The sequence below is a fragment of the Panthera tigris genome, chromosome A3 (genome assembly GCF_018350195.1).
Source record: "Panthera tigris isolate Pti1 chromosome A3, P.tigris_Pti1_mat1.1, whole genome shotgun sequence".
NCBI classification, from domain to species: domain Eukaryota; kingdom Metazoa; phylum Chordata; class Mammalia; order Carnivora; family Felidae; genus Panthera; species Panthera tigris.
The window spans coordinates 137,011,703-137,036,747 of record NC_056662.1 but is presented as its reverse complement, the minus strand read 5'-3'; the positions used below and the strand labels follow the sequence as shown (position 1 = coordinate 137,036,747).

Below are 25,045 nucleotides of genomic sequence, written 5' to 3'. Positions count from 1 at the left end.
AGCTCGGCCAACCTCCAGAAAGTTCCGTCTTGCTAGGTGAGGGCCCTATAATTCTCTCCTGCGGGCACCAGACCACCACGGGACCTGGGCTGGCTTGTGGGGAGCAAGAAATCTAGCCCTAAACACTGGACCTCGGATTCCGAGGTGAGGGTAGGGTCCCCTTTGTACATAACTTCCCATTTTAACGCTGTCCTTGCCACGGTTCGGGGGACGAATGGCACCATGGGCATCTGCCAGCTGGAAGTAAGGGCGGGGGCGGGTCCCCAAACCCTGTGGACCCGGGGCCGGGCGTGGGGCTGGCCAGACACCAGGTGGTGTTTCCAGTGAGGTGCCAGGCTGGACCCTGCTCCCCTGCTGTTCGTCCTCTCCCCACCTCACATTTAAAAAAAATTTTATTGGGGCTCCTGGTGGGGGAGGTCAGCCAGTTAAGCATCTGACTCTCGATCTAGGCTCAAGTCATGATCTCATGGTTCATGGGTTTGAGCCCTGTGTCAGGCTCTGTGCTGACCGGGCAGAGCCTGCTTGGGATTTTCTCTGTCTCTTTCTCTCTCTGCCCCTCCCCTCCCCCTCTCTCTCTTTCTCTCTCAAAATAAATAAATAAACTTAAACAAATTTTATTTATTTATTTTAAGTCCAGTGTAGTCAACATACAGTGTAATATTAGTTTCGGGTGTACGATATCGTGATTCGTCACCTGCAGACGACACCCAGGGCTCATCACAAGTGCCCTCCTCAATGGCCATCTCCCGCCTAGCCCACCCCCCGCCCAGCTCCCTTCTGGTAACCATCAGTTTGTCCTCCGTAGGTAAGAGTCTGTCTTGTGGTTCCTCTCCCTCTCTCTCTCTTTGCCTTTACTCATTTGTTTCTTAAATTCCACGTATAAGTGAAGTCATATGGTTTTTAACTTTCTCCGACTGTCTTCACTTAGCATTACACTCTGGCTCCATCCGTGTTGTTGCAAGTGGGGAGATTTCGTTCTTTCTCACGGCCGAGTGATATTCCATTGTGTGTGTATAGGTGTGTGTGTGTGTGTGTGTGTGTGTGTGTGTGTGCATCAGTCCATGGACACCTGGGCTGTTTCCCTATCTTGGCTGTTGAAAATAACGCCGCTATGAACATCGGGGTGCCCGTGCCCCTTTGAATTAAGTGCTTCTGTACCCCTGGGCAAATACCCGGTAGCGTGATTGCCGCCTCGTGGGGCGGCATTCTTGTCTGTGGTGGGAGACTTTTCACGCCATGGGCTCCGAGACTGTGGGGGGAACAGACACCAGTCGTGCGGCTCCGGGGGAGACAGTGAAGACTTCACTGTTTTCTTGATGGGTAATGGACGGGTGGGGCTGTGCTCTGACACAGGGGCAGGGGCGGCCTCCCTGGAAACGCGTCCCCTCCCTTGCGTGACCGTGTGACCCTGCCTCTCGGGGCTTCTCTGCGGCGGGTACAATCGTGTGTCACTCTCCGGCTGGCGTCAGGAAGGCACGAGGACAGGAGTGGAGATTCAGGGCTGAGGCTTGCAGACCTCCTTTCTCTTCCTTGTGCCCGTCTCACGTGGTGACGCTTACTTGATGGAAAGCGTGGCGGGAAGCCGCCCAGAGCCAGACCCAGACTTTCCCCGGAGGCCCCAGCTTGCACTGGGCTACGTTAGTTAAAGCCGACCTGGCTGGACCCGCCGAGAGGCCGGCACAGCCTGAGCGCGGTCAGCAGGGCATCTGGGGGGCTGAGGGCCGGGCGCCCCCAGACACACAGGCCAGCCTGGGGTCCCCAGCGGTGCCAGCGAACGTCCTGTGTGCGCCCCCGCGAGTCCCTTGTAACGGGCACCGGCGATGCGGCCACAGCCTCTGGCCCCCGGGACCCGAGGGGCCTCGTCGTCCGTCCCAGAAGGCGAAAGCCCGCTGCATCTCTCTGACCTCGTGTGTCGTGAAGTCCGAATAGAGAACTCTGGGGTGTGTCAGGATGTTGTCACACACTCTCAGGGTCTCCACGCAGATTTGTTATCTTACGGTCTGTAGCTCAGAAGTCCGGCTGGGCTCGGCTGGCTGCTTTGCCGGGTGGGTTTCACAGGCAGAGTCAAAGTGCCGGCCTGAGTGCAGGAGGCTCTGGGGAGGGGAGGGGAGGGGAGGGAAGAGGCCGCGTCCGTGCTTGCAGGGCTGGGGTTCCTGGTCCCTTGCTGGGGCCGGCGGCCGCCGCCTATGGCTCCTCCAGGGCTCCGTCCGGCCCTCGCACGCTTCCAGCCAGAGAAAGGTCTCTGCTCGCACCGTCTCCTGAGATTAGACGGCAGACTCACCTGGATTATTCAGGAGCCCCTCCCCCTCTCAGGGTCAGTCGACACACTCGCATCTGCAGAGACCCCATTGCCGGGTGAGGTCGCACGGTCGCAGGGGCCGGCAAAACTTGGTTTTGCACCGTTGCTGGCGCTTTCCTGGCATTGCTGAGAGGTTGCTAGAGAGTTCTAAGATCATTCCTGAACATTGGCCTTATGGCTAACTAAGGTCATTAACGAGAACGGACATGGTGGTGCCCTCCTGCAACGTGCAGGGATCCTGTCCCAGCAATAGAAGTCTCTCTCCTGTGCTACCAGCCCCACCTGGCTTCTGAGCGCCTAAAATACGGCGAGTGTGACCACGAAACCGACTTTTCTATTGCATCGGATTCAACTTACATACCCATGTGGCAAGGGCTAGCATCTTCGGGCTCGGCCACCGTCACGCCCTTTGGGCGCTCAGTACCTCACGGAGAGTCTCTGCTCTTTGCAGACCTGACTTCTTTGTGGAAAGTGGTGGAAAGGGGTGGGAGTGGCAGCAGAGGAATTGGGGCTGAATTTTACCTGCGTCCCCCTTGCCCCCGGCTGTTTCTGTTAAATTGCACCGGGAGAGTCATGCTCCTCTCGGATTTGTCTCTGGTGACGCCTCTGGTATTTTACAAGGTCTGTTTGTTTCTCTTTTATCGCGGTGAAGCACCCTCTGACCCGCTGCAGTGGCAGGGGCTTGGCCAAGATGGAGCCTTAGCAGGAGAATGATGAAGTGACTGTGTCCCGGGAGCCGCCGCGAGGGTCCCTTCACGGCGCCCCGTCCCCCGTGGGGCTCACAGGCTAGGGGTCGGCCAGGGGCGGGGGGCTGAGGACGAAGCTCGCGGAGAAATCTCTGCTCCAAAGCGATTCACTTGTGCCAATTCCAACAGATGTGTCCAAGCACTAGGTTTCATTTGGAAAGACGAACATCGGCCTCGAGGCCTGGCTTCGCGGTGCTTTTCAGGGAATACACGCGTGTTTCGAGGAGCTTGGGGAAAGCGTGTACATCCAGTTTGAGGAACGGGCTGGGTTATGTCACCCTGACTGCCACCTGCACCGCGGAGGCCGGGGCGGGAAACGTCCCGCCTGCTTTACAGCGTCAGCCCCAGAGGGCACCGCGACCCTGACTGACGTTTTCTGAAGACGAGCTTCCCATTTATTGATTTGCTAAATGGAAACATTCATTTCCAGAAGGGAGCAGTCTTTTTTTAATTTTTATTTATTATCATTATTTTTTTAAATATGAAATTTATTGTCAGATCAGTTTCCATACAACACCCAGTGCTCATCCGAACAGGTACCCTCCTCAATGCCCCTCACCCACCCTCCCCTCCCTCCCACCCCCCCAACCCTCAGTTTGTTCTCAGTTTTTATTTTTAAAAAAAAATTTTTTTTTAACGTTTATTTATTTTTGAGACAGAGAGAGACAGAGCATGAATGGGGGAGGGTCAGAGAGAGGGAGACACAGAATCTGAAACAGGCTCTGGGCTCTGAGCTGTCAGCACAGGGGCCCGATGCGGGGCTCGAACTCACGGACCGCGAGATCGTGACCTGAGCCGAAGTCGGCGCTCAACCGACTGAGCCACCCAGGCGCCCCTGTTCTCAGTTTTTAATAAGAGTCTCTTATGTTTTGGCTCCCTCCCTCCCTCTCTAACCTTTTTTTTTTTCCTTCCCCTCCCCCATGGTCTTCTGTTAAGTTTCTCAGGATCCACATAAGAGTGAAAACATACGGTATCTGTCCTTCTCTGACTGACTTATTTCACTTAGCACAACACTCTCCGGTTCCATCCACGTTGCTAGAGCATTCTTTTTTTAAAAGGAAGAGCAGAAGTGGCTTGTTGTCTGATGGAGGGTGGAGCCTAAAAACCGGATGGCTTGAGACTGGTCCCTGGGAGAAGCGTGTCAGACGCCTCCCTGGCTTGCTCTGCCTCCCGCACACCTGCAGCACGCACTGCCTGGTGGAGGTGATGGGGGGCGCACGGAAGAGAAAGATGAAAGACGGCGAGGGTGGCCAGAGCTTCCCCCTCCCACTGCTCTCCGGCCAGCGGGGAGGCCGGACCACAGGACCCCGCCCCACGTTGCCGTGACACCTTGCTTTTTCCACCAAACCCGGTAGCTGGGAGAAGGGGCGTTAAATCGGTGGCTTTGGCAAACTGGTGCATAGGGAGCTCGCTGCAACTGCCCGGGAAAAAGATCGGGCCTTTCCAAAAGAACGACCGGGTAAATCAAATGTTTTGTGATTAAGACGATGAAATATCCAGCAAGGCTTTGCGGTGTGCCCGTGACTGGCCTGGCACTGTGTCACCTTGTCCAGGATACAGGTCGGTCACTAAGCTGTTGCTGTGGGGGGAAAGCCTGCAGCGACCCGCAGGCTTGGCCAGGCCCCCGTCTTGGCACCTGTCGGGCTGGCCCTGAGCTCCTGAGCCCGCGTGCTGCCTGCTGGAGAGGCCGCGGAGCCCGAGCTGGGACACGGCAGACCGCCAGTGTCTCGGCCTTGACGGGTTGACCTGGCAGGAGAGCTCTGCGCAGAAGCCCTGTGACGTCAGCCTGCGCAGAGGGCGCGTGTCTGTCCTGTGGTGCAGTGTCCGTGGTAGTGTTAGGCTACACGGCCGTGGAGGGCTGGGCCCTTGCGCCCTCGTTGCTCAATGCTTTCCCCGCACAGGTGAATAAAACTTCCTGGGACGGAAGGTGCTGCGTGTCCTCTGTCCAACACGGAAGCCACGTGTGGTTCCTGAGCACCGACATGTGGCTAGTGGCAGGGAAAACTACATTCTTAATTTTATTTAATTTCGATTAAACTTCCACGTGTTAAATAGCCACGCATGGCCTGTGGCTTCTCGGTTGGACAGCGTAGGTGCAGACGAATGCCGACCTCTACTTCCGTGGCCCCCGTGGCCCGTCCCGCCCGCACGCCTGGCACGTGCTGTCTCCCTCGTCCCTTCTTCTCCTCAAGTCCCAACTCAGGCTCCGCTCCGGCAGGGAGCTCCGGAGCCCCGGAGGTCGCGCTACAAAGTCCGCCACTGCCACCTGGATCACCACCGCTGGCCGTGTCTGTGACCTGCCCTCCGTGGGAGCCCGCCGAGCAGGTGGGACCCGGTGCCGTCACAGCACTGCACAGTCACAGACCGGTCGACCCGCATGCCACGTGCGTGCCCCCCGGGGCTCTCGCGTGTCAGTCTCGTCTGGGCGGATCCGGGTCGGAAATGTGGTTTGCGTTCCGGCTGCGTGGTTTATACAGGCTACTTGAGCTCCCAAAGGTGCATTCCCTTTGTTTGTAAGATGTGAATTATATAAAATCGCGGAGTTGTTGTGGATCACACAGATAAAATATGTGGACTGTGTGTGACGTTATTGCAAACTCACGATCAGCGTTAGCAGTTTTCTTCTGCACCTTTTCATCCTCAGGAAGATTTTAGTTCAGTGAGGGAACCAGTATTTTATCTATTTATATATGTATTTTTTTTGAGAGAGAGTGAGTGCATACGTGAGTGGGGGAAGAGCAGAGAGAGAGAGGGAGACACAGAATTGGAAGCGGGCTCCAGGCTCCGAGCTGTCAGCACAGAGCCCGACGTGGGGCTCGAACTCATGAACCGCGAGATCATGACCTGAGCTGAAGTCGGACGCTCAACCGACTGAGCCACCGAGGCGCCCTTAAACTTCTCTAAGTTTTTTTTAATGTTTATTCATTTTTGAGAGAGAGAGAGAGAGAGAGAGACAGAGCATGAGCAGGGGAGGGGCGGAGAGAGGGGGAGACACAGAATCCGAAGCTCCAGGCTCCGAGCTGGCAGCACAGAAGCACAGAGCCCGACGCGGGGCTCGAACCCACAAACTGTGAGATCATGACCTGAGCCGAAGTCGGACGCTCAACCGACTGAGCCACCCAAGTGCCCCATGGGAACTAGTGTTCTCAAACAGAAAATGAGTTAGAAAACATTATTCACCCACCCGTTTAATGGACAAATAATTACTGTGCAGCCTGTGTGTAGCAGGCAGGGTTCCAAGCCCTGGGGAAACATCAGTGGACCCAACAGATTATTGTCCTCGTGGAGCACACGTCTAGTTGGGAAAGACAGATGATAATAAACCAGCAGGTCACACCGTGTGTCCGCCTGTCACTGTACCTGGGGGTCAGAGCGGGCCTTCCTGAGAAGGTGATGGCAGAGCACGGGCTTGAAGGGAGGGGAGGGCGTGTGCCACACAGAAGGGGGGAAGAGCCTCCCAGCAGAGCCACGGAGGTGGGACATGCCGTGGCACTGGTGGGGGGGGGGGTCGGGGAGGCGTGGGGGGCCCTGGATGGGCTGGTGGGGGAGGGCCCCGTGGACCTCGGAGGGACACCAGCTCCTCCTCTGAGTGACAGGGAAACCACACAGGGTCTTAACTTTTGACTGTGCTTAGCAAAAGGTTGGTCTGGTGTCTCGCTGAGGACAGACGGCTGCAGAGAGGGAAGGACGGACACAGGGAGGGCCCCTGGGGGTGTTTTCATGACGCAGGAGAGAGACGACGATGCCTCCCCCCACTTTGTCTCTCTTCGTGCGTGTGGACAGTGCGTGTAAGACGTATAATTTTACCGTGAACGATTTCATCGTGTACAGAAGCAGTTGATCTTTGGACCCCTCACGTACCCGTCACCACTGACTCGGTTATCGAGTCCTGGCCAGACTGTTTCATCCGCGTGTTGAAGTACTTCCTCTCCTTCTCGGATAATTTGGAAGGAAATTCCATACGTCATATCATTTCAGGGTTTTGAATCCAACTTCGGACTGGATTTGAGGTGTAAGGGGAAGAGGGACAAATGAAAGGTGACCCTGAGGCTGTTTGGGCGGCTTGAGGACGACGTGAGTCCAGCGGGGGAGGGGAGCCCGAGTCGGGGAGGACCTCGCACGTGGGGCACGCATCCCGGGGGACAGCTGGGGTTGGCAGGGGGAAATCCAGGAAGGCGATATGTATTTGGGGACAACCAGCATGCGGGTGACGTTAGGGGCCCGGGGACCGTGTGGGGCCACCGGGGTGAGAGGACGCAGCAGAGACAGGGACCCTCCAGCATGAAGAGCTTGGGGGGGAACTGCCTGTTCTTTGAGTTATTACAAGATCATCACAGACAGTGTTCCAATTCACATTCCTGACAGCAGATGGTGGGTGTCTGTTTGTTACAAAAAAGTGTCCATTTCATGAGGAAAAATGTCATATTATGAGGAATCACGTTCTTGTGATTTCAAGGAGAGTTGACTTCTCATGTGCATTGACCATTTGTGTTTCTTCCATTGTGAATAATTCTTTCTTTTTAAAAAAAAATTTTTTTTTTAACGTTTATTTTACTTTTGAGACAGAGACAGAGCATGAATGGGGGAGGGTCAGAGAGAGGGAGACACAGAATTGGAAGCAGGCTCCAGGCTCTGAGCCATCAGCCCAGAGCCCGACGCGGGGCTCGAACTCACGGACCGCGAGATCGTGACCTGGGCCGAAGTCGGCCGCTTAACCGACTGAGCCACCCAGGCGCCCCTGAATAATTCTTTCTTTAAATGTTTGTTTATTTTTGAGAGAGAGAACCAGCAGGGGAGGGGCCGAGAGAGAAAGGGGGGCACAGAATCTGAAGCAGGATCCAGGCTCTGAGCAGACACCAGCGAGCCTGTCGCGGGGTTTAAACTCACAGACTGTGAGATCGTGACCTGAGCCGAAGTCAGATGCTCAACCGACTGAGCCACCCAGGTGCCCCCTTATTGTGAATAATTCTTTTTTTTTTATTATCTTGTTTTATTTTTTATTTTTTAAAATTTACATCCAAGTTAGCATCTAGTGCAACAATGATTTCAGGAGTAGCATCCATCGAGGGACATTTGGGCTCTTTCCATACTTTGGCTATTGTCGATAGTGCTGCTATAAACATAGGGGTACATGTGTCCCTTCGAAACAGCACACCTGTATCCCGTGGATAAATGCCTAGTAGTGCAATTGCTGGGTCATAGGGTAGTTCTATTTTTAGTTTTTTGAGGAACCTCCATACTGTTTTCCAGAGTGGCTGCACCAGCTTGCGTTCCCATCAACAATGCAAAAGAGATCCTCTTTCTCCGCATCCTGGCCAACATCTGTTGTGCCTGAGTTGTTAATGTGGGCCATTCTGACAGGTGTGAGGTGGTATCTCATTGTGGTTTTGATTTGTGTGAATAATTCTTAATGAGATGTTTTTTGTGTAGTTTTCTCTTTTCACCACGAGGGGTAGGAAAAAAGGTAGGAACGAAGGTCATCCGTTGGCTTAGGAGTGGGGCGACCTCTAGGCCGGCCTCGAGTCCCCCGGCCTCCTTCCATGCCTCCCCCCCTTCTCCAAATCTCTGCTTTCTCAACTTCAAAATAAGGGTGCGGCGGGGCGTGGGGGGCTGGGTTAAGTTACGCCAGCCCCACTGGTGATACCACAAACGGTCCTGGATGCTCCTGGATGGAGCCGTCTCCGTGCTGTGGTCTCGGATGGTTCCAGAGCATTGCTCTGCATGGGTGTCTGGGGCATCCGTCTCCCCCATGGGGGAGTCCGTGTGGGCAGGGCATGCATTCTCCTGTGTACCCCATTTCTAGCCAGGGCCTGCCAGCTGGTTGCTCAAGAAGTGTTTTTTGAATGGATCTAAACACTATTAAAAGCAAATTATTCCTTTCTAAACTAGAAAAATTTTCCCCTTTAAAAAATAAAAAAGGGGCGCCTGGGTGGCTCAGTCGGTTGAGCGTCTGACTTCGGCTCAGGTCACGATCTCGCGGTCCGTGGGTTCGAGCCCCGCGTCGGGCTCTGTGCTGACGGCTCGGAGCCTGGAACCTGCTTCCGATTCTGTGTCTCCCTCTCTCTCTGCCCCTCCCCCGCTTGTCCTCTGTCTCTATCTTTCAAAAATAACTAAACATTAGGAAAAAAGTTTAAAAAATGAAATAAAATTGCAATCTGAGGCAGTGGGATTCGTGTATTTGGTGGAGCTTTGTTCTTACGTAGTTCAGAGGGAGTGTGCTCTCATTCGGTCCCGGTTCAGTGTTTGTGCAAAGTCACAACCTGCAGTTGGGGACCCCGGAGCGCGTGGGCACCCGCCACGTCCACTGGACAATATGTGTGTTGTTTGAGTGTCTCAGACCTTGGTTTGGGGGACCCGGGTGAGGGCCTCGCTTGCTCACGCGGGTTCCGCTACCCTCTACGCCCGAGGCTGACGGAGCCTCCCTTCTCGTTGCTAGGAAGCATGGCCGACTCTCCCAGGGAGGGAAAACCGGCCAGGTCTCTGGACTTCACCCGGCTGGTTGACATGGCCTCTGAGTCCGTAGGAGGAGAGGTAAGTGGGGGTCTCACGGCAAGGAGAACACTGCAGGAACCTAGTTAGAGTGGCCAGAATCGGGCCGAAGGTCCAGCCCGTTATCGCAAAAGGCTTCCGAAGAATTTTTAAGAAACTGGGGACGATTCTAGCAAAGGCAGTATTGCTTTAAGCTTAGAACAAAAAGACATCCTGCACCTGTGACCAGTCCTCCGTCCCTCTGTGTTTTCTCACGGTGTAGATCAGTGGTCCTCAAATGTCAGTGTGGGGATTACCTGGAACCGGTGTTGACAAGCACAGGGCACTGCGATACCGGTAGAGTGCAGAGGCACTGAGCGCCAGCACCTCGCAGGTGCGTCGTCCGGTACAGACGGGGCCGAGGGGGGCGTCCTGCCCTCCAGAGGCTCCTGCTCCCCCAGGGAGACAGGTGCTGCGGGAGCCGGGGGCCGCGAGTGGGGCGGGAGGTGCCGGGAAAGGCTGTGCGGCCCCTGTCTGCACAGGGGGTCTTCAAGTGGGAGAGGGAGCCGGCGAGGAAAAGGGGCGAGGGGCCGCTTCGGTCAGGACGCCGGGGGAGGCAGCGAGGCGTGCCCCAGCTGGTTGAGTGTTTCTGGAAGTCATCAGGGACTTGCTGGGGGGCATGGGCCCGGGGAGGTCGGAGAGGCCCCGGGTGCCCCGTGAGGGTCTCTGCCGAGGCGCCAGCGACGGGCCTGGACGCGTTCCCGCGTGTCTGCTCCGCTCACCCGGGCTTGGCCCTTGCAGACTCTCAGCGGGCGGGTCGGCCCCGACACAGCCGCCATCCCCTACACTCTGCCTCCGCGACAGTCATCCGCAGCAGAACAGCGAGGTCTCCCCTGACCTGTAGGTTCTGGGCTGGGGTCCGAGGACGGTAGTGTCCTTAGAGGCGAATTATGCTCGGAGGCTGGGACTGACTTTGCCAACGATAGTTCAGCAACTAACAGCCTGCACGATAACGATTCCTAGACAACACGCCCAAACCCGAGACACTAACTACACTCGTGGTCCAGGCAACGGGGAGAGGAGATCAATGAAGTCCGGGGCTAGGCGAGGTGTCCTTCTCTACAAGCTGGTTCTCCGTAGAGTCAGTCCTTCCAGCCCAGAGCTGGGGGCCGGCTGCCGGCCCGGGGCCCTCGTGGCTGCTGGAGGCGGCACCGGGGCATGCAGGCAGGGCGGCTGCTCCGATGGCTGGCACCGCGGGGACCCTCACGCGGCTCGCACCGCCACCCACGAGGAGAGGCCTCGGCAGGGCAGGGGCAGGGGTCCCTTCTGCCGAGACCGTGGCCCGGGTCAACCAGTGCTGTCCGAGGAGCTCGGCCCCGGCAGCCGTGGTGTGTCGAGATCTCCAGAGAGCTACTCCCATCAGCAAAGTGGAGCCTTGCCCAGAGCAGACCCTCCGCGTAGACCCCACAGAGTCCCGGTAGTGGGAGTTTCAGTGTCCCTTCCGCGAAGCCGCTGTGCCCGTCAATGCTCGAGCTGCCGAGCCCTCGCGACAGGTGCCGGTGACAGCGTCCTGACACGGCTTCCTCCACGTAGACAAATGCCCCCTGATGAACACACCTCACTTCAGCCACAGACGAGTGGCCTTGCAAACGTCACCGGCTAATTCCCGACACCAGTGCCCGGGGTCCCCTCCCGACGGCGGCTGTCACGAGGGTCTGGCTTCGGTCGGTGGGGCCGCGGCCCGTTTTGTCCAGAAAAGTCCATTTACACCTGTTTTCTTGGGGTGATGAGTAGCAACCCCCTCCCTCTCACAAACGTCCTGCTTTGGTTGATGAATCACCAGGCCCCCCCCTCCTGCAGGGCGTCCGACGGTGAGACAGCCGAACCACAGGCCTGGCCCAGGGTGGTGTTTTTGGGCCATCGCTCTGTGTGCGAGCGAGTCACAAAGCCCAGTGTCCTCCATTCGTGAAAAGGAGGGTTGGTGTAGTTTCTTCCTGACTGTAAGAAGTCAGCACGTCCCCATCCAGATGGCCAAGGGGTGCCGAGTACAGGCTGGAACGAGCTGAGGCAGGCCACGAAGTCTAGACGTGTCAAAAGCATAGCGGCTTAATTGCATAGCGTTCTTTCCCCCGGGCAATTCCACGTTTCTTTCTACCGCGTCTTGCAAAATGAAATAAAATCGTTTTTAACTTATGCCTCTTTTATCTTCTTTCTTTCTTTGTCTAGATTTTATTTGCAACGGATGATTTTTTTGCTCCTGCGGAAAACCTCATAAAGGTATTGTGAGTGGGCATCCCGCACCATGAAGCGTTGGGGTAGAGCCATCTGTGCCGACACGGCCATTAGAATCTGCCCGGATGTTTGAGATGGGAGTCCTGGAGTGTGGACCAGTAACGGGCACGTTGGAACAGTAGAAACACGTAGAGATCCGCACCAGCTCGTGCTGAGACACATTGGAGACAGACGGGCATCGGACACAGGGATGTGGGGGGGCCGCATGGCTTTATGGGAAAATCACTGAGATCCTTGCATACTGTCCTCTGTCTCACGCAGAGCTCATAATCTGGGCCAGGAAGAAATCTGGCACACACGTTGAATTTTGGGGAAGTGTCTTACCTGCCTAATTATAAAAGTGTAGGACGTGCTTATGAACAAAACAAAAGAAAAAACAAACCTGAAAATATAGGGAAGAGAGGAACCTCGGCTGGAATCCTGCTACCTTGCTACGCCAGCCGTGGGGTGTGAGTTCTCGTGAGTGGGCAGCATGCTGTCCTCCACCGTGGTTACCGGCCATGTCGTCACCCTGGTGACAGGGCCCGTCTTTCCGGGCAGGACCCGGCCAGGTCTAGAGCATGTTAAAGTATGGCATTCCAAGGACATCTTACATACATTAACTTACTCCTCAGAGAAAATGACAATAGAATGAGGAACAGAGATGTTGATTTACTTGTTCTAGGTCACACAGCTGATAGATGTCAAAGCTCTTTTCATTTTACCATATGTCTGTCTATAGAAAACTTAAATGCCTACACACTTGGACCTAGTTATTCCACGGGTTTATATTATTTGCAAAAGTAGGCAAAGATGTGTAGAAAATATTCATCCCAGTGTTGTTTGGAGGGGAAAGAGCCAATCCAACCGTCCATTGATGGGACCCATATATGAACTTCCATATCTGGGACACTGTGTAGCTACTAAAAGGAATAGGCTAGCTGTCTACACAAGGAGCAGCTCCGAGGGCGGGGGTCCAAGGGTACAGCTGGGCCTCAGCATCCCGCCTACGCCTCACGCGCTTGGGCCGGGTTCCTTGTTAAGCAGTCTTTTCTGGGTTGCCTGGGAGACATACCCTTTCTGGCTCTTTCTTTCAGGATGCCGTAGGCTGCCTTGGGGGGGCTGCGCCGTTTGTGGGGCCACGGAATTCACTGCGACGGGGTTTCAGCTGTCGCTACCGCCAGTTAATTCTATGCATCGAGGGCCGCAGAGAAGCAGGATTTCTTTCTCTGGAGGTGTCGCAAAATGGGGCGGCCTCTCCTGATCTGGAACGGGTTACCCGAGTGCGAGGGTCGCGGCAGGCACCCCCACGCCTGCCGGGGATTCCCTCCGAGTCCCCGTTGGCGTGGGTCTCCTGTCCCTTGGGCGGACAAAACGGGCCAGGCCCTCGCAGGGATGGCAACCACCACCTTGTCTCCGTCTCTGCTTTAGAGTAAAAGCCCAAGCTTCAGAGAAGACGAATACACGGAGTTCGGGAAGTGGATGGATGGATGGGAGACCAGAAGGAAAAGGATTCCAGGTACTGAGACCGCTCCTTAACGCGGCGAAGCTTAAACGCGGGTGTTGGGAAGCCGGGGTGCGTTCTGGCAGCTCCGTCCCGGGTCCCCGGACCTCACGTGACCCTTCCGAACATCAGGCTCGGAGGGTTTAGGAAGGGGTCGTCTTTGCGCCATCAGGTGAAAAGGAGGATGTGCTGCTGGGACAGCGGGGGTGTCGGTGAGGCTGCGGGGGGCGAGGCGCACCTCCCGAGCGGGGTGGCAACGTCACAGGGTGGCGTGCGTGGGTGCGTTGCGTCTACACGGCTCTCTGAAGAGGGCGCTCTGGTCCCTCCTTGACTGCTGTGTAGACGGGCTCGCCCACGCAGCCCCCGTCCCGTCACCAGTGAGAAGGGCCGGCTTTCATTCGTTGCTCCTCACCAGGCTCAATGAAAATACACCTGTTAAAGCTGCAGACGCGCCTGTGAGAGCAAACTAAATCCGGCATTGTAACCGGGTTCTTATCCAGCTGATAACTGGGTTCTTCAGCTGAGTCAAGTGCTACAGAGGTTCTGGATATTTCCCAGGTACATTAGCAGCTGCTGATGAATCTGGGCATTTCCAGGCCGGGTCTACACGTGACCACAAGTAGCCAGGAAGTACTGGGTGACCTGTGGCTTGTAGACTTCTCGTGCTTTAGCAGCCACGGGGAGGGGACAGCTGGGCCCCGTAGAGCCTGAGGCGACGGCGAGCAAGCGGTTTGCCGAGGCCTAGCCGTGCGTCAAGCACCTGCCGAGCGGGGCGGGCTGTTCTCTACCCCGGACGCAGTCACATTTGAGTTTTGGAAGCTGATCTCGTCCCTGATTCGCAGTCGAAGAAGCGAGGCTCGCAGGGGCCGGTTTTCACTTTGGAGCCAGAATCGGCTCTCCCTGGATCCAAGGCCCGTGGCTGGGGCGGAGGGCTGTCGCGGGGGCACGGGGCGTGCGTGGCCGCGCCGAGGGCATCTTCACGTCCCAGCCGAGAGTGATCCTGCGTGCCCTTTTCTGGGACGGGAGGGGGTGTCGCTGAGTCTTTTCTTCATCTCGGTCCTGTCTGCCGAGTTACGCCTGACGGGGATGCCCTCGCTTCCCTCCCGTAGGTCACGACTGGTGCATCATCAAGCTGGGGATACAAGGGATTATCCGGGGCTTCGATGTGGACATTTCCTACTTCATGGGAGATTACGCTCCTCGGATATCAATCCAAGCAGCAAACTTGGAAGGAGGTGCCTTGGGAACCGTTCCCCTGGCCTGCCCCCACTCCCGCAGCACCCCCGCCCCGTGCAGTTTCCGCCCAGACAGGTTCAGCAACGTGTCTCAGGCCACATTAGTGCCACAGGCTTTAGAACTTGGGTTCCCAGTACAGTGTTCTGTGGTTTCTGAGTTTTAGCTTGGCCACGTGTAGACTTCATTGTTCCCACGCTCTTGGGGCCTCACCGGGGCGAGCAGGGTGCAGGGGAGGGCAGCGCGTGGGCTGCTGGACAGTGTGGAGCCAGGCGTGGGCCGGCTGTGGGGTGGTGGCCGTCCCTGTGGGCACAAGAGTGCGGCAGCCACGGAGTTGTCAGGAAGGGGTTCTTTGTGGCTCGTGGGACGAAGCATAAGTCAGACCCCTGCTTTCGCTCCTTCGATGGTACCGTCTGATGCTGGTCCCAGCATTACTATTTTTAGAAGCAGGGACCACGACGTGTGTGTACGTACACGTGTTTGGGGAAGATAAATCACGCCGGTTGGCAGATTTACGCTGAAAGCACTGTGTCCACAGCCCAGTATGAGGCTCTACGAAGGGGACGGGCCCTGCTTCCGACACTGGGGCCACCTGAGAACGTAGGTGAGGACAGGACAGGTGCTGCTGCAGAGGCAGGAAATGCCTGATGCCAAAAAGGAGGATTCCTTCGGAGTCCGATTCGGGATCGCCCAAGTGTCAATTCCAAGGATGCCGTGGGGTCGACGGTCTTCTTCTGGCCTTGACGTTGCAATTTTCCAGAACCTCCATTGATCCGACTCCTGAAAACTCGAGTCGTGTGATAGATTTGCTGCAGCTAGACTCACCCTGGAGATGGTGTTGTATTTTGACGAGCAAAAGTACTACCAAATGCACTGCAGCACCTTCTGGAATTACTCAGTATTTCAAATGTCGAGGAACTTCAGCAAATCTATTACTTTGATCATCTGATACTTTGACTTAAGGAAGCTTCTCTCTGGGGTGATTTGGCGGAATAAAAATGAGCAGACCGCCCACTAGGAGTATATTGTCTTTGATTCCGAACGTGAACCGTAACCGCGTTGGTCCCTCTGCCTCCAGATAAAGCACCAGAAATGCCACAGAGAGGAGTCAGGACAGGGGCCGCGGCCACCCCGGCGGAGTTTGAGGCTGTTGCTAAGGTGCGTCTGCTAACAGGGTCGGCGGCTTGTCGCGGTGGCCAGGGCACAGGCCTGGCCACGAGGGTGCTTCTTAGGGACACCCCACCCACTCACGCCTCTCCTCATCTACTTGTCCAGCGTCACAAGTGGTTTCTACAGCCCGAGTGAGGTCTAGCGATGTGTCCCAGGGGGTCTGCCCAGCCCTGCTACCTGCCAGGTGCTACCCCGATAAGATAAATACAGAAATCAGGAGTACGACTTTATGTACCTTTTATGCCTGCTGAGTCTGGTAAAGGAACCACGTGGACTTGTGCTTTTTTGTACATCCCTGTCTTTTAAAGCTTGTCCAGTCGTTAATTTATATTGTGTTTTACAAAAGTGTTGCTCCATAACAGACTGGGAAATAAACAGTGAGAGGAACAACACACAGGCCCTTCATTCTGAGGAATGCTGGTCACGACGTTCAGGTCAACCCGTTCACCCCAGGTCTCAGGGTCCAAGGGAGCAGCCTGGTGTGCACCGATGTTCACGTCACCAATTGTGGTTTCTTCTAGAATCCTCAGAGGGAGTCCCAGATCTTGTCCCTTCTTCCCAACCCTCCCTGCCCGTTCCCCTGCTGCCATCGCCCGGTGCCTATTTCGATCTGGATGAAAAGCCCTCAGGGCTTTAGTCTGCTTATTAAACCTGGTACTTGATCTTTATTAGTATTTTTATTGAAGTATTTTACTAGGCAGCCATCATCAGGTTTTGTTCCAAAGTATCTCTATCCTGTAGGCCCCACACGAGCACCAGGGTGAGAGAATTTACTGTCCTTGGGGCCGCTGCTAACACTTTCTATTTATTGCTAGCTGGGGTCCAACGACTGGAATTACTTGGTTCCCATGACAGAGCTTAAACCAGGAAAGCCTGCTTCCAGCCACAATTATTTTCTTGTCGACTCCCAGCAGAGGTGGACTCACGTAAGACTCAACATTTTCCCGGGTAAGTATGATGTGGCCCCATCTGCCGTCTTGTGGCCTCTTGACTTGGTGTGGGCATGTTTCAGGGTGAAGGCACTTATCTCTCTAGCATTTTCAGGTGACAGGCGGCCCCTTTTTGTGCCCTAGGAAATTCTCGTCGCAGCCCAGCCATCCTTTGGTAGTTATTGAAAAAGCACCAGGTCAATTAGGAGGTGATGGGAGGGAGTTGTATCAGGTTAAATGTCTCCTAACACATTCTATTTCGCCAGGTGCACCAGCAGATGAGGCGGTGTGTGCAAAAGTCCCTCATTTTCTCTCACTTAACAACTTTGTTGTAATGTAATTAATTCACCGACTCGCAGTGCACCGCTCAGCGGTTTACGGTTTAGCCGGGTATATGGTTTCAAGTCTGCGGAAAAACACCGCATAGGTGCAACCATCACCACGCTCAATTTGAGAACACTACTCTCACCTCAAAAGGAAATCCTGTACCTTGCTATCAACCCTCACCTCCCTCGGCCCTCAGCAGCCACCAGTCTGCTTTCTGTCTGGACAGAGTTGACCATGCTGGACATTTCACATAAATGGTCTTTTGTGACTCGCCTCTTTCGCTTACCATGTTTTCAAGGCTCGTTATCAGGGGTACTTTACGTCTTTCCATGGAGGAACGATACTCCATTGTATGGATAAACCGTACTGTTTATATATTCATCTACTGATGGACATTTGGGTTGTTTCCACCCGTTGGCTATAAAAACGCTGCTATAAATGTTCCCTTATGGGTTTTGTGTGGATATGTGTTTTCATTTGGGTATACACGTAGGATTGGACTCGCTGGGTCATATGATAACTATGTTTTTATTTATGTTTTTTAAATAAAGTTTGAGAGAGCACATGCACGTGTGAGTGAGGGAGGGGCAGAGAGAAAGAGGGAGAGAGAGAGAATCCCGAGCAGGCTCCACACTGCCAGCACAGAGCCTGACGTGGGGCTCCGTCCCATGAACAGCGAGATCATGACCTGAGCCGAAATCAAGAGCCGGATGCTTAATGAGCCACCCAGACGCCCTGATAGCTACATTTTTAATTGTTGGAGGACCTCTCCCGTTGTTTTCCACCACGGTGGCACTATCTTACGTTGTCACCGACAGCGTGGGCGGGTTCCCGTTTCTCCACATCCTCACCAACACGTACTGTCATCTGCCTGTTTGATTGGAGCCATCTTAGAGGAGGTGCAGTGGGGTCTCCTTGTGGTTTTGACTTGCATTTCTCTAGGACCAATGAGGACGAGCATATTTCAGTTCTGTACTTGGCCATTTGTATGTGTTTATGTACAGATCATATACATACACACACACACACACACACATACCTACACGTTTTTTCGGAAAGATATCTTTTCAGATCTTTTGCCCATTCTTAAGTTGGTTTTTTGTCTTTTATTGTTGAATTGTAAGAGCTCTTTGTATTTCCTAGATACAAATCCTTTATCAGATTTACAAATATTTCCCCCGGGGTTCAAGTATAAAGGGGAAGGAAGCAGTGTTTTGTCCTGGAGTGGCAACAGGTTGCTTTAGATGAGTCACTGTCAGAGTGTGGAGTGGCATGCCTGATGTCCCTGATAGTTTTGATTCAAAGCGAGGCTGGGTATGAAGTCTGTAAAGAAGAGTCTTATTTTTTAAAGACCTAAAATCAGCTTTACACTCAACAGCCAAGTGTGTTCTGTGCCGTCAGAGTGAATCCCGATGCTCGGTGAACCAGAGGGGAGGTTCCCCTAAGTTAGTTTCTGCTGAATGACCCCCTCTGGTGTAATTTTTAGGGTTTTATGGCAACACAGTCTGGTTTTATTTATTGCAAATATCAAGACCGTTCTACTGAATTCTTTTCTGATCACTCACTTTCATCAAGGTTTTCGTGGAACAATATAAGGGCTTGGTTTCAGTAGAATAACGGGGAAAGCTGTTTACACAAAGCTTCCTCCCATCTTCCAGGAAGTACTATTCAGACACATAAAATATTCGTTTTCTCAGAATCCGAGAATGTGAGTTGATGTTGGCGGCTACTGTGTGCTCTGCAGACCTACTCTAGGCTGCTGTGGTTCTCAGAGCGATTTGGTTTTGTGAACATTGTCTTCCCTCTTCTCAATCAGTGTTTTAACAAAAATAGAAACGTAAGGCTCTTGTATGAGTCTGTGTGGTATTTAGCAACGCTAATTTGTGGCCCCAAACATTATATCTCTGGTGGCTCTTCCAACAGCTCTTTGACCTTCTTGGAGTTATTAATCCAGTAAGAAATGTCAGCACCTGCTGTGTGCCAGGACCAGTACTAGATAGAGACAATAGAGAAGCAAACGAGATAGATCACTATTCGGGCTTTCGAAGATTTTATATTCTGGTTCTGAGATACTGATACCAGCAGGGGCTTAAACAAATACATGACAAGATCATTTCAGGCTGTGATTTGAGCTCTGGCAAAAATTCACAGGAGGCGATGATGACTCACCCAACCTGGAGAATCAGGCGGGGCTAGGCAGAGCTGGAGGGAGATAACTAGACGGTGACAGGAAGGGCATCTCTGACGCCATGACACATAAGGTGACACCTAAGAACAACAAATGGCCTTTTGCAGAGCTGGGAAAGTAGTTCCAGTACAAGGGAATGGTGCGTGCAAAGGCCCTGGGGCAGTAGGGTTGGTGTATTTGAGAAACAGAGCAGGCAGGTGTGGAGAGCTTTGTGGTTTATGACCCACAAACAGCCCCCTCTCCAAGTGAGAAATGACCACGGCCTCTTTCCTTCTCAGACGGTGGGATTGCACGTCTTAGAGTGTATGGTTGTGGACAGAAGGACTGGACCGCAACTGATCCCAAGGAACCGTTTGACCTCGCAGCCATCGCTCACGGGGGCGCCTGTGTAGGATTCAGCAACGCACACTTTGGGCATCCAAACAATATGATAGGTGAGATGCTGCTGTGGGAGCTGGCCTGCATTTGGGGCGTCTGGGCACCCGCACTAAGCACCCCAATATGGTATGAACCCGCACGAAGCACCCCAATAGGATATGAGCGACTTAGGAGGTGTCATCTTGAAGCACGGGGGTGGATGAGATCAACCATCCACACACAGGACTGGATGCCTTATGATGTGAAGTAAATCAGTTTTCCTTCCTAATTTTCCTTCCTAATTTTGGCTGAAAGGGAAGAGTAAAACTTACCCTATGGCTGCATGTGAATTTATCAAAACATTAAGTTGAATGGCAATAATTTATGTAGCAACGTTCAGGCACAAGGGATCTGTGGTTTCCTTACTCCCATGCATTCATTCTCACATTTAAGATAAAATCCTGTGACACTCCCATTAAATAATGTCATTTCTGGCAGGAGTCGGCAAGGCTAGGTCTATGGCTGATGGCTGGGAGACCGCAAGGAGGCCGGACAGGCCACCGGTGTTAGAGGTAAGAAGTTCAACACGGCCACGATTCAGAGTCTCCTCTGTCTTGTTTTAAGTTTACATCAAGGAAGCGCTTCCTTCCGGAACCTCGTAGGCAGCATTCCGGAAGTACTTCTCGTCGTTTTCCGGATTGCCTACTGCTTCACGGTAACATCAGGGCAGGACCCAGAAGGCGCACACGCTGGCCGCGCCTGCTACTCCAACGAATGGTTGAAATGCCGCCGGTTCTGTAATAAAGGGTCTACAATTTAATGATATAAAACCCGGGGATAAATTCATTGGTTGACCTGGAGGCAAAAAACCCCACCAGTGTCATGGTTTTCGGTACCTACGTGTCCCTGGATGAGACCACCTACGTATATGAGTGTGTGACAGACAGGGGGCTCAGCTGTTCAGTTTGCCTAGTAACTAATGTGAGATAAGAAAGTCAAAACAAAAGCAAAACAAAACACCTTGCAATTTGTTAACCCCACTGAAAACTTCCCGGACAACACCCCTCTCTTGGGTTAGCCTCCGTGTCAGCCAACGCTTCCAATGGGAAGCGGACGACTCCCGTTGCCAGAAACTAAGTTTGGAGGCAGATTACACAGTGGTATAGATTTGACCAAGAACGTATCTACTTTGAAAGGTCAAAACGAATTGATTAGAGTACCTAGGGGCTGGGTTGGATACAGACTCTTCTGTGTGTCTCCTTCTACACAGATTTACAGTCGACATAGAAAATCACATCAGAAATTTATAAAAATGTAGCAATTACCCAATAAGCTCCTGAGTCCACATGAGGCGTTTAAGGAATAATAGACAAGGGGGGCAATTAACACAGAAAGTAATTTACATACCGGGGCATAGGAGACGCTCTTCCGTAGTAAGAAATAAAAGAAATGTCATCAGCACATGTCGACATTTTTCACTCGCTGTTTTCAGAATTCGTTTCCTGAGTGGCCTCAAGCTGGCTTCTTTTTATTCTTTTTCCTTTTGAATCCCAGAATGACGAGAACGGTAGTCTCCTTGTTCCGGGCTGTGAATGGGCAGTCTTCCGGCTGGCACATCCTGGAGTGATCACTCAAATTGAAATCGATACGACATATTTTAAAGGTGAATGTAGAACCATCAGGCAGCGCACAGAACCTGCGTGCTGGTAACAAAGATGATGTGGTCTGTGGGCGTGGGGCTCAGGACGGTGGGCTCGGCACTTGGCTTTTGCACTCTCCGGTGTGCAGTTTTGAGCAACTGCCTTTAGCTCTGTGGGCCCACTTCCCCCTTTATAAAATGTCAGAGTTGAGCTGGGTCACCCCCCGGCGTCATCCGAGATTCTGTGATGCTCTAAGACTCTTCACTACAGGGGTCCCGAATCTCATTTGGAAAGAGTCTGTGCAGTCGTTCCTGGTCAGTCCCATCCAGAAGAACTGGATAGGGGTGTATTCTCATGGCGGGGGGACTAGGGAGATCGGTTGGGGGGGCATTTCCTCTCCAGGCTGGGCTTGTAAGGCAGGGAGCTACACGTTTGCAAAAGTGTACTATTAGTAAAAACATATTCGGACAAGTGCCGCTGGCATTTGAAACCTACTTTCTTCTGAAATATATACCTGTGTCATTATATGGACACAGTTCAAGAGGGGTTATTAAACCTTTATAATTGTCGGGTGAAATTTCGATAAGCGCTGGACTGGATGTTTCCTGACTGCTTACTTGTCTCAGTAAGCGGTGGCAGTTTATATTCATCCCTTGGATGCCTGATGTTGAAATGTCTTGCGAATCATCGTGGCCTCACGCGATTACTAACGACTACACCAAGGCGCAGCATATGTTTAAGGCAAGGTTCTTCTTCAGTGGTAGTGGATTTAAGTTAATTATTTTAAGACACAGTATGGATGATTGTGACCTAATTTTGGAAGACTATTTTATTTATTTACGTAAAAAAATTTTTAAAAAAAATCTTTATTTTTGAGAGAGAGAGAGAGAGACCCTGTGTGAGCAGGGGAGGAGCAGAGAGAGAGGGAGACACAGAATCCGAAGCCGGCTCCAGGCTCCGAGCTGTCTGTCTGCACAGAGCCTAATGCAGGGCACGAACTCATGAACCGTGAGATCGTGATCTGAGCCGAAGTCGGATGCTGAACCGACTGAGCCCCCCGGGCGCCCCTGGAAGACTATTTCAGATCTGATTAGCAGGTCACTGCTTTCACTTTTCCACACAGCCGACGAACAGCTCATCTTGGGTCAGGGGAATGCAGCCCTGCTATTTTCTTGTGGTTCCTGGGTGCTTGTGTTTTCAGCGGTATCTTCAGTCCGTGGGTCTCTGCATGGATGATGTAAATCGCTTGCTAATTTTGTGAGCGATAGTTTAGTTAGAGCCCGGGAACGGCCGGTACATGCACGTAACCAGGGAGCCCAGGCTGCGCCGTCCTGAGTTTGCCGTCGGCCCTCTCGGTTCTGTCCATCACAGCACGAGCACAGTCGCGGCCCGAGGGGCGTGTCGGCCCCCAGCTGTGATCTCATGTACACGAAACCTAACAGATATGCCCGTATGTGTGTAGATACTGAAGAAACAGAAACAGAAATAGCGGCTTTCGTGTCCTCCTCCCACATCTTTTGGGTTTTCATGTGCCCTCAGCAGCGTGCTTGCACCTTGCAGGTCAGCGTCTTAAGAGATGCGCCGCGGGGGGCATGGGAGCACCGAGTATTTTTTTCCTGTGATCAGAACCCCCTCCTCTGTTGATCTTAAAGTCTTAGGCACCCCTACAGCAGTTCTCCCTGCGAAGAGTGTGGACCCTTCCCCTGAGGTCTTCTAACCCCACTGGGCACGATTCTGAGGAAATTCCAGAGAGGAGAGAGACTCAGGACCACATGTGTTATCGGGCGAACGCGGAGCACGCCTGGAAGACGGCACGTGGGGTCGAGGCCAAGCCCTGGCTGGTTAACTTGGCTCGGTCTTTCTTTTTGTTTCTCGTGACGCAATGCGGTGCCGTAAGGAAAGTGTCTTCCAGCCTCCCGATAGTCTGGGATGAGCCACATAGCAGCGTGCAAGTAATTAACGCTCAATCAGGGATGCTCATCAGGTACCTTCCACTTCCCAAGTAAAATGCCGAACACGCAAATTCAAAGGTGCCGGCCCATTAACGCGCATCGAGCGGATTTTGATTCCTCTGAAAAATGAACTCCCGCATATTGCGTCAGGCAATCCACCTCCGTCACAGATGGGTACGTTCCTTCTCTCACATGCGTCCTGCCTTTGCTTTTCTTCAGAGAGAATGATTTGTCCTTTGCCGGGTCTTTGAGTTGATTAAAAAGTCAGCCAAACTGCCGAGGGCAAGCAGAGTGGAGGAAGTGACCCTGAATTTGTCCCGACAGGCAATTCGCCCGACAGCTGTAAGCTGGACGGCTGCATCCTGACGACTCAGGAGGAGGAAGACATGATCAAGCAGAAGTGGGAGCTTCCGGGCCATAAGTGGAAACCGCTGCTTCCCGTCACGAAGGTATGGCGCCCACGGGGACCCGGGAAGGCCGGACCCGCCGTCGGGGCCGCTTTGCTCAGATTTGCTTTCCAAACCTTCTGCTCAGATTAAATAGTAAGACGCACCAGCTTCTAAAATCCGTATCTGTGCATTTATGTAATAGAAAGACAGGCTCTAGTCTTTCATTCGTGTGCATTTCTAACAACCACATTTATGTAATAGAAAGACAGGCTCTAGTCTTTCATTCGTGTGCATTTCTAACAACCAAGTTTTGTTTTAAACCATCATGTACAAAGGACATATGTATGTGTGGAAAATGTTTCTGCAGTGTATTGACTTTCTAGAAGGGGTGACTAATATATTTAAAGCTAAAGCTATAACAATGTGTCCTCTTGTGAGATGGACACGGAGATGTTCCAGAAGCGTCCTCTTTGCTCCAGTAGGACAGTCCTTTGTGGGTCAGAGTGGGGGGTGAGGGGTGCTCCCACGTGGTAATGAGTGATGGCCTCTGGGAGGCACCAATATGCCCACTTCTCACTTTCTTTTTCTTATCGGTGTATCCACTTAATTAACCACTGAGAACCACGAACATCATGGACCCGAGTGTTCATGTTAGCATTACCTGGGCTTTTGACCCCTGCTAGCCTTCCTCTGTGGTAAGCCGGCCTGTTATCAGTGAGTGACTGGCCTGGGTCACGGGCCCTGAGTCCACGCCGGCCGGTCTGGGCCTCACTCCGCGTTAGCACAAGGACCGCTCGCTGCCTCTCTTTCAGCTGTCCGCCGACAAAAGTCACTTGTTCGACAGCCTGACCCTGGAGCTCCAGGACGTCATCACGCACGTGAGATTCACCATCACCCCGGACGGGGGCGTGAGCCGCCTGCGCCTCAACGGCTTCCCCAGCTCCCTCTGCCTCCTGCGCCCCCGGGAGAAGCCCATGATGAGGTTCTCCGTGAAGGCAGGCTTCCGGGCCAACCTGTGACTCCGCGCGGCCGTGCGGTGGCCCCGTGGCACTCTTCTCTTGAAGGGTGTTTAACATCTGAAACTTAAGAGGTTTCTGGCAATTGATCTTTTTAAGATCAACGTAATTCCTGGTGATTTAATAAAGAGGTCACGCTCACACATCGGTACGTGTATCTACCGTCGCTGTGGAGCGTTTGGTCGTGTGAAAATTGTCTGTGGTCGTGAAAGATAGGTGGTCTCTTAAAGATCACTTTTTAAAAAAAACACTACAAGATATTGATATTTACAGAATTGAATCCTGTACATTCTGCACGTAGATTCGGCAAGTGATACTTGGAGCTTTTTGTCTTTAAAAGTTTAAGCCCATCAAAACCACTGGAAAAACATATTTCTGGAACCATTCATCTTCTCAGCTCACGAGGATGGGCCCGTTGTTACCCAGAATAAGGAATGACGTTCACAAGGACACACACCCCCTTGAATTGTTCTTCCCCGGTGAAGGTGCGTTCCGGATGCTAAACCTTCGGGACACTGTATGCTAGCTGTGCTCGTAATCCGGCTTCTCACATGCC

General features: G+C 53.2%; 1 protein-coding gene and 1 non-coding gene across 5 annotated transcripts; both read left to right on the top strand.

Annotated features, from left to right (window-relative positions):
• Positions 1-34: 34 nt before the first annotated feature.
• Positions 35-24,632, top strand: ALLC (allantoicase). 4 transcript variants are annotated; one of them, XM_042982573.1, is made up of 13 exons: positions 35-144; positions 7,024-7,119; positions 9,482-9,576; positions 11,740-11,790; positions 13,216-13,303; positions 14,398-14,523; positions 15,600-15,679; positions 16,507-16,639; positions 19,414-19,569; positions 19,991-20,064; positions 21,047-21,155; positions 23,409-23,533; positions 24,286-24,632. In XM_042982573.1, exons 3-13 carry the CDS (start codon positions 9,487-9,489, stop codon positions 24,490-24,492), a joined length of 1,239 nt encoding a protein of 412 aa, XP_042838507.1. In that variant the 5' UTR covers positions 35-144; positions 7,024-7,119; positions 9,482-9,486; the 3' UTR covers positions 24,493-24,632. The 4 variants fall into 4 exon arrangements, with proteins under 4 accessions (XP_042838507.1, XP_007098260.1, XP_042838508.1 ...); XM_007098198.2 differs by lacking the exon at positions 7,024-7,119; XM_042982574.1 differs by lacking the exon at positions 7,024-7,119 and having other exon boundaries at positions 35-150.
• TRNAR-UCG lies at positions 8,969-9,053 on the top strand. Its single transcript has one exon. It is a non-coding gene; the product is annotated as a tRNA-Arg (tRNA).
• Positions 24,633-25,045: the final 413 nt, after the last annotated feature.

Bases quoted from the DNA above. Each gene is read 5' to 3' on its own strand.
- ALLC (XM_007098198.2), top strand. From the start codon at position 9,487: ATGGCCGACTCTCCCAGGGAGGGAAAACCGGCCAGGTCTCTGGACTTC. The intron at 9,577-11,739 runs GTAAGTGGGGGT...TTCTTTGTCTAG, and splicing joins CTGAGTCCGTAGGAGGAGAG to ATTTTATTTGCAACGGATGA. The intron at 16,640-19,413 runs GTAAGTATGATG...TTTCCTTCTCAG, and splicing joins AAGACTCAACATTTTCCCGG to ACGGTGGGATTGCACGTCTT.